At 43.3% G+C, this 16356-nt stretch overlaps 1 protein-coding gene across 1 annotated transcript in view; it reads left to right on the top strand.

The window, feature by feature from the left end:
• SLC9A7 (solute carrier family 9 member A7) overlaps window positions 1-16356 on the top strand; it is a 105838-nt gene that overhangs the window by 74490 nt on the left and 14992 nt on the right. The window contains exons 14-16 of the mRNA XM_014527293.2: window positions 3784-3843; window positions 11126-11189; window positions 14657-14739. Of these exons, the coding sequence (XP_014382779.1) occupies window positions 3784-3843; window positions 11126-11189; window positions 14657-14739 (207 nt within the window). The remainder of the gene's footprint in view (window positions 1-3783; window positions 3844-11125; window positions 11190-14656; window positions 14740-16356) is intronic.

Below are 16356 nucleotides of genomic sequence, written 5' to 3' on the forward strand. Positions count from 1 at the left end.
AGAAGCAGCTGAAAATAAATAATTCATTTCAAAGCATACCTATTGCAACTTGTTTCTGAAACTCAGAAACTGTGTATCCTAATGACACTTTACTTGCTGAACTGTGCTTTGATTTTCTGATATAATACCACCACGCGTTTGTTGTTGTTGTTGTTGTTGTTGTTGTTGTTTTTTAAATGATACATGGTGACATTGTAGGATAAATACTACTAGGTTTTTAATTCAAGTCTTTTTGGTCAAGTGACATAGAATATCTGCTGAATGCTTTAACCATATAGAACTGTTTTAAAAGAATAAACTGGTAAGCATGTGTGACAAAAAAGTAAATGAGAACTTGAAGTAAATAAGCTATGAGGCTACCCAGGGACCAATGGGAATAAATCAAAATGTTGAATAGCAACTTACTCAGCAAGTGCTCTCCACGGTATTCATGGAATGAGGCGAGATCCCATGAAGAAACAGTATGTAATCACATAACTAAAGTCCTAATGCAAGGGTCAGAACTAAGGCCCGCTCTACATGTAATGACCGGGTTAATTACACTATTCATTTGGACTGGCTACACAGGCAAATTAACAATTGCGCCATAAAAAGCTCCAATCAGCTGTATTGTTCTAAAATGTGTGCTAGCTTTATAGCTGGTTGCTATCCAGCTTTAATTTGCATGTGTATCAGTCTCCTTCAGTGGCTGGGACCCCCATCAGCTGATCGGGTTCCAGCCGCAGGGGTGCACCATGCACAGCTGGAGCTGGCAGTCCCACCAGATGAGGGGACTCATAGCCCTTGCCATGCCAGGCAGCTGTGGATTCTGAAGCACCCTGCAGCTGGGAGACAGCAACTGCTGCTGTCTCTCAACTGCAGGGGTATGTGGTGTCCCCCCAGGGCTGAGAGATCACAGCCACACTGTGCAGCTGCTGACACTGAGTATCCACAGCTGCAGGACTCTGGATCCCAGCAGCCACAAGGCATGGCTGCAGTTTCCTAGTCCTGGGAGTGTGTTGGGCACCCCTCGGCTAAAGGGGTTCCCAGTAGTGGGAGTGCCAGCAGGATCTGAACCCGGGCTCACCTGGCACTGGCAATAAGGCATGAGGAGATCTGAGATGCAATCCCACAGTTATGCCTCCTGTCATGTACATGTGGCATGGCAGAACAGTGCTGTGGCCTAGAAGTTTGGTGCCCAGGGCAAAGCCTGCAGCAGTGGCCTGCCATCACACCTGCACATGGATCCAGGGGGCATATGCCCCCCACCCCATGCTTGCCCAGGAGTGCATGCAGTGACAGGAGCTGCCCCCCTCCTCTATCTCTGCAGCCTCCAACCCCCAAATGAGCCGCTTGCAACTCCGTCCCATGCCCCACCCTGGCTGGGAAGCGCCTGTTGGCACCCCTTTGCTTTGGCACCCGGGATGGTTGCCCTGCTCATTGCCCCACCTCAGTACTACAGCATTGTGGCAGGAAGCGCGATTGTGTGGATCACGCATTAGATCCCATTGTGCCTTTACTTGCCCATTCGAGCATTGCTATCCTCTGAATGGTTGACTTTGCAACTGTAACATTCTTTCTAACATTGTCTCAAGCATGCTGCAGGATGGAGGGGGGAGGAAGTAACTTCTGAGGTCTTAAAAGTGCAAACTGAGAAAAAAATTTCTGTCATGTGGCATTGTACTGACAATCACATGGGTCACTGGCTTCAGATCCATAGCAGAGACCTTTGTCATGAAAGCTGATGAGGTAACCAGTAACAGTAATAGGTTGTTAACTTTTTATGAAGACCTGTCACTAAATCATGGGTGAGAGATGCATACCTTAGTCAGTAGCCTTTCCAGCTGTTTGCTGACGGCAGAAGGATGATAAAGCTTAGGAATCCTGGCTTCCAATCCAAGTCAGAGGTGTGGGGGGCATACTTCAGTGGTCACAGACACTTTTTACTTTATTTTTCTTCAGTCTGTCATGTAACAACTTAAAAGTTCATGCTGAAGTTTTTAAAAAAATAAATAAATAAATGTTTAAGCCTGACATGGAGAGAGAGCTCTAGGAAAAACATCAGCTTGCTAGTTTGACAAAGATACAATCAATTAAAATGGAATATTAGACTGGACAGCACCGGGCTACTGGAAAAAGGCAACCTCTGTTTTGACCTTTTCCAAATGTGTGTTCAACTTAGCTTATTTGACATAGATGTTTTACGTGTGGGTATGATGAAATCACATTGTTCCTTTTAAACATAAATGGCATTTTTATACAACAGGAAAGGTGGGTAAGAGTGGTTTTTAAAAATATCATGAAAAGGTGGCTTTTCTCTAAGAGGGAATGATTAATAATGGATAACCAAGCTGAAGCATCTGTTTCTGCATTGCCAGTTGTGTTTGGCTGCTTGAGTTGAATAGGATAAAACAGTCTCTTTGGCCCCCTCTACACGTTATATGCATTGCACAATTAACTTGTTAATTGAGCAGTTACCTTAAGACCAGCTACATGGACAAAGTAACTATAGCTGGTTGGAGCTTTTTATCATATGATAAAGTTAGACACTGAAAATGTGCACTAACTTTTTAGCTGGTCACTATCAAGCTTTAATTTGCATGCGTAGCAGGGTCTCTCGTGTGGCTGGGGGCTCCATCAGCTGACAGCACTCCCAGCTGCAGGGGTGCACCGTGCCCAGCATGAAACCCCGAGCCCCAGAGATTGTGGCTGCCGTGATCCCTAAGACTCGAGTGCCTGAAACCCCCAGCCCACAAGGGGCACTTGGTCCTGGCCGTTCCTCACTCGCACCCAGAACCAAGAGCTCTGCAACTGATGGGGCTACCAGTCCCAGCTGCACCACACTCGCAGCCAGGGCTGAGAGCCCCACAACTGATGGAGCTTCTGGGCCTGGCTCCGCTGTTGGTTGCTTAAGGCACAGCTGGAACCAGCAGTCCCATCAGTTGTGGGGCTGAGAGCCCCATCAGCTGCAGGGTCTTTCAACCCGTTGTACATGGCCCCTACATCTGGGAGCCCTCTCAACAAGTGGGACTTCCAGCTGTGGGACCTTGCTTCTTGCCAGGATGGACTCCCCCTGCACTGGCAATAAGGTGAGATTGGCTCTAATGTATGATCCCACAGTTGTGCCTCCTGCCATGCATGTGTAGAGGGGACCTTTCTCATATGCACAATTTCCTGCCGCAGCTTTCTTTAGATCAGGGGTCAGCAACCTATAGCCTGTGGGCTGGATTCCACTCACAGAGCTGGGACTTCAGTGTGAGGGGGGGGCCTCCGTGGCTTTCAGCAAGGGGCTTTTTCCATGCCACAACTGGGTGGCTGGGCAGTGAGGGGAAGGGCTGGTTCCTAACACTGACCCACCTTTGACTCATTCTGGCCGGCCACCAGGAAATATTGCTGACTGCTACTTTAAATGCTCAAAGCATGAGAGAGTGAGGCAGTTCGAATTGGTTGAAATAACTGTTATATCTGGCTTTCTCTCATGCAAAGATTCATTTGGAAAGCTGCTTGGATCCCAAATGACAGTTTCTGAATATGAACATCATCACATGGTTGAAAGGAAACAATCTATGGATGGAAATGTTCATATCATACAGTCTTGTCATTGTTGCCTCCTGTGGTGTTGTTTTATTCTTTCTTTTTTTGTCACTTGGTCATTTTATTGCACTCATTTTTGTATGTCTGATTTTTTGGGGGTATTGTTTTTGCTTTGTCTTGTTATTTTTATTTGGACTTGGTAGCTTGATAAAGCTGCTGGTTTTCATAAGCATTTTATGTTATTTACATTCCATTTTCATGCCATACTAGAGTTGGTGACCATATTCCATCGGTGGAAGAGAGGAACCAAAGCCGCTGGCTGTACTTCAGGTGATACTATGGCTTCCTCAGTACAAAATTAATCTGGTGCTTGGCTCTCTTCATCTTTCTAACCTGAAATGTGTGTTATTTTCCTACACTGTGGCATGCTGCTTTTTTTTAACTGCTGAGGACTTATACAATTTGTCTTGTTTCTTGTTTTTTGCCTTATTCATGTGAGCTGAAAGGTTTTGGTATCCACTATCCAGTCTTCCACTTTGTTTTTTCCCCACTTTTTAATTCCCATCTATGTCTGGAAAACACAGCCATTTAACCTTCAGCCCACACTTGGGAGGGAAAGTCAGACAGTTCAAATGGAGTCAATATATCCAGCTTCAAATGACTCAAGAATTAGATTTTGATTTTATAATTCTTAATCACACAGGTATTTTTAGTGACTTCTGTGGTTTCATGAGACTATTTCTGGAAGTACGATTGACTCAAAGTTAAGGTTGCAGAATTGTCCTATATTTTAATCTTTACGTAGAAAGGAGCTAAAGAGAGTTTGTCCATTGAGTTCAGCGTGAGTTAGATTGCAGTTTCCAAAATCAGTATATGGCCAGACAGGCTCTGCAAGTGGTTACTAATGGAGTATATAATCATAATTTTTGGCACATTATTAATGTACCCTGTTATACTGCTGGAGTTCCAGGCATCTCTTTGGTTTCCAGAGCCACAAGGAGGTCAGCACCAAAACAAGCTTCACAGAAAATCAGAGTAGTTAAAATACTAGCAGCATTCATGCCCAGCTACTGCATATGTTGAGATGTCACCTGTGGTGTTAAGGTGCCTCCCATGGTTGTAAGGTGATTTTGGGGCCCTTCATTTCAGCCTTTTGGGAGGGCTGAGATCAAAAATATCCCCAAAATCAAGCTCTACTCTTACATGGTGCAGGGGAAATGGCGCTTAGTTTGGGTTTTTGGTTTGGTTTTGTTTTGGTTTTATTGTAGAATGTTTTGCCATCTTTTTATTTTGTGTTAATTTTCACCTTGTTTTTCTGGGTTTGTATGTATGAAGGAAGTCACTATGATACTAGCATCATTATTGCAAGGGACAGGGGAGACCTACCTCACAGCAGTAATGGGGTGATGTCAGGCTTAGTGTTAGTGTTCTAGGTTGCACATCAGAGTGGGAGCAGGTGGTGCTGTATTTCTAGATCCTTTCAAAAGAAAATAGATTAAAAATTGTTGTTAAAAGGGAAAGCTTGGTAGTTACTGAGGTGTAGAGACCCTTTTTGTTTTGGCACATGAAGTTATGAACTCAGTGGTAGTCTGTTTGCCGTTGAAAACTGTCTTCAAAGCAAGGAAAGAAAAAAAAAAAGCTGCTTACATTCTGAAAATAATGATTTATTTCCATAAGAGTTTACACTCTCACCTAAAAGAGCTTGTTTTCTTCTTCAGTTCTCTTCCTGTATAAATTCCACTGAACCTCCCAAACCTGCCATGAATAAGTTGACTAAGCAGTATGTTCTAAAACTATCTGAAATCATCAGATATTTAAATAACAATAGCAAATTAATGCTGAAAGGAGAAATCCTTCTTTATGTTGTGTGGTTTTAGGTGTCACAAATGGCTTTTCTCATATGATACACCTCAGCCAAGTCTTACAACTATCTCTTGGCAAATCAAATGCTTTTCATCTGTGCAGTCACAGAAGCCACATAATACTGCCACCTTGGAGTTTCAAAATGGTTAGCACAGAAGATGGAGATGGCTGCTGGCAGACCTGCATTGCCATGTTCTTGGCCGCACTGCAACTGCCATGCTCTTCAGTTCACATAATTTTGTCTCTGCTGCTTCAACATTAGATGCTCTGTGTTTATAGACCAAGGCTTGCTTGTTTACCTGGCTTGCCAGTACACTATTTAAATAAAATGCCAAGATGACTTGGATTGCTGCTGCCACTGTGCACCTGGTATAGAAGAGAGAATCTAAGTAAATTGATCCAGTATTGAACATTTTTATTTCATCAGGATTCAGATAGAGGAGCTCCAGATTTTCATGTGTCATTCATCCTGATTGCTTGTAGAATACCCAATTAAAGGGGAACCACTTTGCTTAGCGAGATCTTTTTCAAGAACCAAACTGAGCTTTGTGTCAACTCCAGTGTGAACTTAAACTTTGATTGCACTAAGCTGTGCATGCAGGAGTAGTAGGAGTTGTCATGAATTGTAGTTAAGGATTATTAATCAAATTTGCTTACTTAATTAAAATGTCACCTTCCTTGTGGGATCACTGGTAAAAAAAAAAAAATAAAAATAAAAAAATAGTAGTGTTAAATTTAAACTTTGAAAAAAAGGAGCTTGCTTACAGGAGAAAGTAAGCGAAAACTCCCCAACCAAATTAAACACAAAAAAACTCAGGTAAAGAAACGAAAATCTTAAATCCTGTACAGAGGCTATTAGTCGCACAAGTCTCCTAAATCAAATAAAAGCAGGAGTCAAGGTAAAAGGCAGCATGGTTCAAAAGGGTTCATATGAAGTGGTTGCTTGCTGTAACAGGAGACTAAATTTGCTGATATGAGTGTTTTCTTCCAGCCCAGTGTCCCCAACTGGGATCTCATTCAAGACTGGTTATTGGTTATTAGGGGCTGAAAGGTATCCTTTAGAAAGTGGAAATCCAGGGCAAGTGAAACAAAGAAAAAGGAGTTATGAAAAGATTACAGGCTATGAAATGGAATTATGAAGGATCAGGAAATTTGAAGAGCAAATAAAAGGTTTCCAGTGTTTAAAGTCTTTATGAGATGTGAAAAGAGGTTGTGTTGAAGTTCAACTGTAGGGAAGGTAAAACACTAGATGCTCAGGGACTGAACACCCTGGGGCTAGGAACAGAAGTTACACATAAACCAGTTTAAGTGATCAGAAACTGGTTTAAACCTGTAATAGAAGAGATGTTCAGTAAAATAAACCCATTTAAAAATGGCTGAAACCGGTTTGAGATAAACCTGGTTGAACATAGTATCAGACTTAACTGCTTTGGGTCAAACCAGTGTATGCAATGTCTGTCCCAGACCCCTTCCTGGTTTAAGATAAACCAGACTCCCCCAGCATGCTGTCTGGGCTCTCTGCTCCACAGCACGGCTGGTCCCTCCCTTCTGCTCCCTGGCTGGCGTTCTGGCAGAGACTGCAGACACAGCAGGGTCTGCCTGGCTTCCTCCTGCCCCACTGCCGCTCACTGCTTAAGCAGGGATCCCCCCTCCCTCCCTCCTATTTCCCATAGCATGGACCCCAGCCCCACAGACCGTAGGCATGTGGTATGCTAGCTAATGCTGAGAGGTGTCTGTGTACATCTCTCTCCAATTTCACTGGGACAGGCAGACAACAGTGACCGCTTAGGGCTTTTTGGAGCTAATCAACAGGTCAGCTGGTAAGCTGTTTTAAGAAGAATTTGAACTAATGGAGAGAGGCTATTGTTTTGCTGATGGGGTGATAAACACTGTTATCAGCCCCCTGCTGGCCTGCTTTCCTGTCAGTTTGCTGCAGACAGTATAAAGAAGCATGGAGGGAGACTGAAAAACTCCATATCATCAACAGAAGCATGCACTGTACACCCTCCTTTGCCTCAGAGTGCTACCAAGGGGCTGGAGTCTGGCAACACTCCCGCCCCTTGAGCAGGCAGCAGGAAAAAGCCTGGGGCCATGCAGGCAGACCTCCCTAATCAAAGTGTCCTGCCAGGGCCTGGCCACGCCCCCATCAGCTCAGCTCTGTAGAAGGGAAGGGAGGGCCGTTGTAGCCCCAGCTCCCCCAACTTCTAGCATGAGCCACTGCAGGCATGTACCTGAATTTCCTCAGGCCAGAAAGAATGTCTGTCTGGTTACAGACTGGTTCAGCCTAACCAGGTTACATTAGCCTGCAAAGATTGAATCAATTCAGGCTCAGGCTTTTTGAATGTCTGTCCCTAGCCAAGTTCAGTGCACATAAGCCGGTTTCAAAATGGTCAAAACTGGTTTGAGATAAACCTGGCTGAATGTAGAATTAGACTTAACTGATTTGGGTCAAACCAGTTTATGCAAACTTCTGACCTAGACCCACTCTTGGTTTAAGTTTAAAAAAAAAAAAAAAGAGTCCCCTAGCATCCCAGCATGCTTTTCAACCATGGCTGGGCTGTGCTGTCTCTAGCTAGAGCAGGTGTGGAGCATGGCCAGACACTGGCTGGCATGGCCTTCTGAGGCAAAGGAAGTTTATTTCCCCCCCTCCCTCCCCTCTCCCATTGGGGGACTGCATCTGGGGTCTGCCTGGCCAGGGGGTAGTAGCCCTTGCCAGCCATTCCCCACCTCTCCCTACTCCAGTGGCAGGGGAGAGAGCATGGCCAGAGTCAGCTGGTATGGCCCTACCATCTGCCTGCCTTGCCAGCAGCTGGGGCTGTGGGGCTGAGCCGGCCTGGCCTGTGGATGCAGAGGAGCCATCCTGGGTTGGGCTGCAGGGCTGGACCCTTCCCAGCTGGCTGCGGCTCAGGCTGGGGCCATGGGGGCTGCGCAGCCACATTGCTCCTGGCTCCCCACACCCAGGCCAGATGGGGCTGTCATGGAGCTGCAGCCAGCTGGCAAGGGCCCTTTCCAGCATCTGTGGCTCTGTGACAGCCTGGCCCAGTAGCACAGGTGGAGCTGGCTGGGTAGCAGGCTGCCTAGGCCAGCTTGGAGGTGCGGGCAGGCCCCAAGCCCAGCCTGTTGCATCTGTACCCCCGCCCCCTGTCCTATGCAGCACTCTGTGGCTGCAGCCATATCACAAGCTGTGGCCTGGCCAGCGCCAGGCAGGCTGTTCTGCCTTCTGCTAGGCTCCAGCTCTAGCTCCTGGATGCCTTCCACCTGCACTGCCTGCAGGGGCTGCTTGTTGCACTGCGTGGATGGAGCAGATGGAAAGCAGCTGGAGCTGGAGCCAGAGCTCTGTGCACTGGGTGGAAGCCAAACGGCACTGTGCGGGGTGGCAGGAGCAGGAGCTGTAGCTAGAGGTGAGGGGAGCAGAACAGCCCTGCCGGGCCAAGCCAGCTTCCTCTCGCCTCCAGCAGCTCCAGCTCTTGGCTGCCTTTCAACCAGTATGCCCGCCTGGCACAATAAGCAGCCCCTGAGCAAAGAACTAAATATTTTCTTTGCTTCTGTCTTCATTGTAGAGGATACTGGGCATCTATCCTTTTTGGGGGCAGTGTTAAATGGAGTTGATTGAACAAATTGATAGAGGAGTAAGTTACCAGTTAATATGCATCCAAGTATTTAAGCTGAGCTGCTAAGAGAAGTAAATGTTTTCATTAATGCTAGCTACTATGTTGGAGAACAACAAATATTTATACCTATTGAAAAGACACTAAAAATGACCCTGGGGGTTGCAACCAGTAACTATAAACTTAGGAGACCCAGTAAATTGGCCCTAGAGTTTAAAGGTAGAACTGATAAAATGCTGAACAGAGCATGTATTTAGGCAATAATTAAGATGGCTCCTACAATGAAACGTCCTACTAGGACTGCTCAAAAAACAGATCTCCTCCCTGAACTGAAGAAAACCTTGATTAAAAACTTGGGTGGAGGAGAGAGAAAGACAACTTCATCACAACTTTGATCAGAAGTTTCAATGTGGGAAGTCTTAGATAAAGGCTAAAGTATTTCACTTTGGAAAGGCTACCACATGAAAGTTGCAATTTGAGTGACCGATTCCCCTGTTCTCCTCTATAGTCTGGGCTCTCTAGTCAAACTGTATTGCTGTGATGCACCAAGGTCTGCCCCAACCAGATCATATCCTAGGATAGAGTTGGAAAAGGGGATCACAGAGTGGTGGCAAACTTTTGTAGATGGCCCACAATCATATAAGTTAAGACAAAGCTAAAGAAAATCTATGTACTAAAGCCAAGTGAATGTGCAGCACAGTAGGAAATGAAATTTTCTTGACCGATACAAGACTGTACTCTGGAATGAATAATTTGAACTACTCATTCACAATGCTGGGTCTCAGATTAACTGTTGGCCCTCAGCAAATAAACTGTTATTGTGGACACTTCTACATGTATGCTTTAATGCACACTAGCCTATTTTACTGTGCATCAGAATGTCACAGCAAAAACCCTTCTAATATACTGATGCACAGTAAAATTAGGCTACCACACATTAAGCATCACTAAAAATGTGTGCACTTTTTATACCGTGTTTTAGGGCAGCATAATACACATTTAGTTGGTACCTCACATTAGAGGTCCTAATTTTTAATGTGCAGTAGCAGAAGCTCATTAATGAATGTGTAGGCACACACTGTGACGAGCAGATGTCACCAGAGCTCTCTGATGTGCAATAGTAGTCAGAAAGGCAAAAAGTATAAGTATATAAAAGTAATGGACTAGGTAACACACAAGAATTTTATGGATGGTTATTTTTCACTAGGTTGATTTAATAAAAAAAAAAGTCACTCAATTCAGTATCTGGTCTTCAGTAGTGGTCCAAATCAGTTCCTTCTAAGGGAGGTGCAAGAAATCCTACAGTAGGCAATTAGGGATCAACTTGCCTCCAGGGAAAACTTGCTCCTAACCTCTTGCCATCAGTGATGAATGAGTTCTTCAGTAAAGCATGAGATTTAGCTAAGTGTATAGCATTAAGAGTAAGGCTCCTAACTGTGATTTTCAGCTATCTGGTTTCTTGCCCTTTCCTCTGAAACAGCTAGTACTGACCACAACCACAGATGGTAGATTCGATTAGACAAACCACTGGGGATTCCCACGTTGTTTACAATGACAAAACTTTGTAAAAGATGGAGCAAATTGAGATTATGAATTGTCTTCTAAGAAACGTTTTTGATCCGCTCTCAAGAAACATATTTAAAATGTAAATTATTGTATGTTTAAGCCATTTTCAGCTCTGTAGCATTGCAGTACTTATGAATATACAATTTGCCCTGTCAGAAACAGGTTGGTCTGATCATTAGCCTCTTGTTTTCTTCTACTGGTGTGTTCCCTGCAGAATGGGGAAGCTCTGCTTTTACCAATCAGCACAAAAATGACATTGTCATAGGTTTAAAGGAATCAGCAGCAATGATAGCCGGTCAAGGAAGTGGGTATTAATTTGCTGTTAAGCTGGCTGTAATAATCTCTTGCCTGGAGAAGGATGCTGCTTGACTTAAAAAGGAGCTTGTTGGTAACTTGGCTATATACCTGCAATGGAAATATGAAAGTCTTCCTAAAATGACTTACGTTGAACACTTTGAATGCATTTCAATCAACTGCTCATGCTTCTTTAAAACATGCTTTCTCTGCCATCTGTGATACTTGTGGCCCTCCAATAATGCAGTCTGGTTTGTTTTGTTTTCCTGATGTTTCTGTAGGGTTGGTGTTGACCCAGATCAGGATCCCCCACCCAGCAATGACAGCTTTCAAGTCCTGCAAGGGGTAAGTGACTGAGTATGTGTGTGTTAATTTGGTTATAGCCTATGAAACTAGACAATCATGCAAAAGTTATGATTTTTTTTTTTCTTGCTCACAAACACTGCAGATTGAAGAATATACTATTTCAGAGTGTGCTTCTCAAAGTTGTTATATTAACTTAGGGTGTATGTGTGTTTTTCAAGACAGCAGAAAAGTCCATGAAACTACAAGTTGGGTGCATGCTATATAGTATATGCTTTTTTCCTAGTAGGAATTCCTGCTTTCTTGGTTTATAATTGACCACTTGTGATTCAGAAGGTTTAAGAGCAGTAGATAGAGATGAGTTCTCTTGGCTTCTGTTCAGTGACTTGTACCAAAATTTGCCCTTTTAACCAACTTGAAAAAAATACCATAAAGATTTAGTTTGCTAATCTGTCAGCTACTTTATATTCTGTAGCAGCCTAATTCAGCCTTGCCCATATACTCTCCACTATCATTGCAAGGCTAAGCAAATGTCCAAATTCACCTTTGCCATTAGTGTGGTATCTTTTGCTCTGATGCTGAGGAAGCAATATTTAAACAATGCTACAATCGCTGGCGATCCCTTGAGACAAGGATGACTGTCTTCCAGTAAATAGGCAAGTTACTGGTGAGTCCAAAGATGACTGAGGAGGCCGATACAAGATCCACATGTTTGAGTGCAGTGCTACAGTAGTCAGAAGCCTTTTTCAAGTGAACTTGGAACTATCATATTTATAGAAATTATTCTCAAAGTGCAGTACAAAACCTTTGGCGTGTGATTTTGTTATCAAAGTCACTGAGCTACAGCTCCATTTGAAATCGGTCAGAGTTCAGGGACTCGGCACTTCTGAAAATTAGGCACTTAAAAGCATCCCTGAGCTGATGGAAGAACAGAGCGGAGACACTGTGTGCTTCTCTAAGTCTGCTGCCAGTGGTTACCATCGTGCTGTTCCGTGGGATCTTTTTAAGCCCTTCCAACTGACCTACCACCCTCGGCTCTAAAGTTCCCCTTATGTCAGTGCTTCTGCAGTGATATTATTAGGATTCTCACTACCTTGGGCTGTTTTTCTAGAGGGTGCTATGGTTGCTTCACACTTAGTCTTGCTGGTGCAAACTGTCCACAGTGCAAGGGTGAATCTCCCTATCTTTGTTTTAATTGGAATGAGATTGAATTACTGTTTACATTTACCTGTTTGTCCCAGTCCAATTTGCCATCAAATATCTATTGAAGTGATAATCCCCACTACAATTTGCAGGTTCATTTGTCTATAAAAGTGTGTCACTTCCAAATAACAAATCTCCAAGGTCCCTTGCAGTGAGGATTCACAACAGGAGTAAAATGAACATGGGAATGGACTACTCTATCTACTTGAATAAGAGTTTTCTCTGCACAAGGCCTCCTGCATCATTTGAGGCCCACTCCAGCTCTTAATTCAGAGCCTGAGTTGCATGTACCCTATGTACTGAGTTAAATTAAGATGATTCCGTAAAACAACTCTGAAATGGATTAGAAGCAGGGGGTGTTAAACTCACCCGTGCCCACTGGCATCAGTGAAGTGAGTGGTGGCACGAGAGGCCATTGCTCATCCCCCTGCCACCAACATATGTCCCCAGCAGGGCTCTGTAACTGGGAATTCTGCAACAGGTCCCACTCACAAATTTCTGGCCCCTCTGGGAGCCCTGCAGACCAGATCTGTCCATATGAATCCATATGTTTGATACCCCTGCATTAAAGAAACAGACCAATTTAAGGAAATAACATGAACAGGAAACACTAATGGACTTTGACCTGTAGCCTGTACAGGGTCCCAAAGTTTCTGTTCCAGGGACTGCAGGTACAGAAAGCTGGTATTCTGTGCATCTGTGCAGCCCCTCTCAAACCTGTCACATGGGAGCAAAAGTTCTTCAGTTGTCTTCCCTGTCTTGCTATTTTCTGTTGCCGATAAATGACATAAATAAATTATTTATATGACAGCATCTTTTTTTATTGCAGAAACTGAGCTATACACCTCTAGTTGAGTTCCTTGTAATATTAGGTCCAAACTATCCCTGGTATAATTCCACTGGATGCATTATATGTGACTTGGTTAACAGATTGGGATTAGGGTAACACCAAAAGTAGATTTCAACACCTGTGCCTGGAAGCTACTGGAAAGCTCTAAGAAGAGGCCCAGTCCATTTCCCAAAGGAGCTAATGGAAGCAGAAAAAGACCTGAGCTTAGGTTGCAGTGCTAGTGCAGGCTAGACTAACCAGTATATAAAGAACTGCTTGCAACAGAAATAAAGACTAAGTGTATTATTATAGTCACATGGACAGCACTGAAGTTGAAATAAAAACCCTGTCATTTGTTTTACATTCCTTTCATATGGATGTACACTGCTTATCTATATAGTTTCCCACTTAGCTGTGTGTACTGTATTGATAAGGAAAGCCCTTGGCTATAATTCCTGTGGGAATTCTCCTGTTTCACAGGTCCATGGTTAACAGCAGGGCACAATAATAGCAGAATTGCATATCATTTGGGAGGGGAAAATAAGCTGTTTACTAAGACATTAGGCTTTTGATGAGGGTGCCTTTGCCTTTTCTAAATTGGAAATCACGAAGATAGCAGAATGGTTTCACCATTATTCCTCCACTAGTTTCATATAAGACATATTCCCACTTCATCTGGTTTTCTGAACTCAGTCAGGTGGCTTTTAACCAAAAAGAAAGAAGCAATAACAAAAGTAAAAACAAATGCAGCTGGACACCATCTGGTCTGATCATTTGTAGTATGGCTATTAAAATAAAAGGATTAAATTTAACACTTTAACACTTCTGAGACTTAGCCTCATCTGGCATTTATCAACTCCTTCATATCCCCAAATATAATGTATCAAGCCTACTTAGATGGATTCCCTGATGTGCTTATTTCTTTTAAGTGTTAGTGACGAAGTATAATTTATATCTCAAATTCATCAGGCATGGTAAAGCCTCTTGTTCGTCCCCGGAAAAAAGAAGCTTAAGGCAGGGATATCAAATAAACCTGTATTAAAGGAAGCCAAAGTAGAGATGAATAGGAACAAACCTGAAAATATTCCAGTTCATTCTAGTTAGGAAAGCTGTCCACGCCACCTTGCCTTACATGAAACATATTTATCAAGGAAGGCTGAGTTTTTAATTGCAGATTTTTCCCACTGCATTGACTGGATCACAAGAGGATAAGTGGTATGTTAGCAGTGGACTACCTCATTTTAGACCAAAGGAATCTTTTTATTGTTAACAGAATTCGGGCTGAATATCACTGTAGTACAGAGGGCCCTGAGGCATAGCATCTGGCTTCTGAACCAGCCAAGGTTGTTCCTCGCCTCACTGATCTGACAGGGGTAGATGCTTACTAAGAGTGAATGTATATGTCAATTTGAGTAGAAATATGTTTGATTTAAAAAAAACCCCAAAAACAGACTGCACTTTCTCCCCTCATTCTCAGGATGGTCCAGATTCTGAGCGAAGAAATCGGACAAAGCAGGAAAGTGCTTGGCTCTTCAGGCTGTGGTACAGCTTTGACCACAAGTATCCTTTTAAACGAGCATTGCCTTGCTTCAAGAGGTGGAATGTAACATAAAGTACAGTGGGTTTTCTGCCATCTATCACTGTTTAGACTTAATGAGCTAAAGCTGAGTTTTCTTAAGGACATTCAGCAGAGGACAAGTAAGGACCAAAGAACTGTGCACAGGTGTGTTGAAATAGTTGTAGCTGTTTTTAAATCCTTAAGATAACCTTGTGGGTAATTGGAGCCACTGTCAAAGTATTGTTTGACAATAGACCAATTGTTAGTCAAGCAGTTTTGATTCTAATACTTAGATTTTTTCTGTGATATTCTGTGTGTTAAGAAGAGGGAAAGAAAAATATCTGGTAGCATTTAGCTGCCGTTTACAAAGGAAGCAGACTAAGCTGACTAAGCCACCATCCCTCCTTCCTCAAGGATGTGCCTTTTAATAAACTAGGGCTTCTTGGCACCGTGCATTTCCTCTTGTCTGACACTGGCATGAGCACAGGCTTCAGCAGGTGCTGTGGAGGAGGGGGGACATTGGCATAAAGTAGCCTAATTCACTGTCTCACAGATGGAATTTTAAAAATAAAAGATTGTCTCCTAAGACACTTGCTTCCTCAGAATGACTGCTAGGCTTTGTGCTCATGGGACTTCAGAATTGGGAAGCAGAATGTTGCTGTTTTCAGTCTTATAAAGTTAAAATTCTGGCCTTAGGATGACAGCGCCAGGGAGCAAATCAAGCAATACATTGTGCCAGTTCAGCAGCCTGCCACCCTGGGCCCCAACTTTAAATGTGAATCTTTAGATATCTTTCTCAACAAGTTAATGTAGGATTAGAAGAGATCCAGAACCATGGCACCCCAGTCCCTTGCTGACAGCTATGTGATAGATGTTGTGTCAAAAGGGTCTACCAGAACATTCATTCGAGGCCCCATGCGTATGCAGCAAAGCTCAAAGCACTTTCTAAACCTTATCACAGGCTTGGGAGTCTTAATACAAAAAACCCAAATCCCTCAAACTGCAGTGTGCCACAGGACAGATCAAGTGTGTTGCCAATGCCTTGGGCCCATGAAAAGGTAGGTAGGAAACTAGTCAAGTAGCTCACAAGTGAAAGAGTTTCATTCCAATCTTTACTGGCTGCTGTGGAATTTTAATAATAAAGGGCATGAAATATTCCGAAACAAGATATGCTGGCATAAAACACTATTTCCTCAGGAAAGTGTGTGGAGAATTTATTCATATTGCTTAAGCAATATGAATATGCAGGTTGAGGCTATGCCATTTTTTATTCTCTGAGTTTACCTGCAAATGTGAAAATGTAAGGAAGAAACAGCTATTCCCAAGTGCTAAATGTCTTAATTATTTTTGTTCATTATGACTTATTGATCATTTGAGTGTCTGTTTTATCATAGGACAACATGCATGGTAGATAAACAAAATGGGGATAGCTCTTATTTCTTGAGTAAAATGAATTTACATTTCATATGTGGAAAGGACATTTTAGTGAAGGTTTGAAAAAGTTCTTGAGTGCATTCCAAGATGGATGCTTTTGGGTGACCAGAGTGACTGAAAAAAAGAAGACCTGAGTCTCACTTCATGATAGTGTTTTATGTATTTATCCCACTTTCGGCCACTGC

This window comes from Alligator sinensis, unplaced genomic scaffold (genome assembly GCF_000455745.1).
Source record: "Alligator sinensis unplaced genomic scaffold, ASM45574v1 scaffold144_2, whole genome shotgun sequence".
Taxonomy (NCBI): domain Eukaryota; kingdom Metazoa; phylum Chordata; order Crocodylia; family Alligatoridae; genus Alligator; species Alligator sinensis.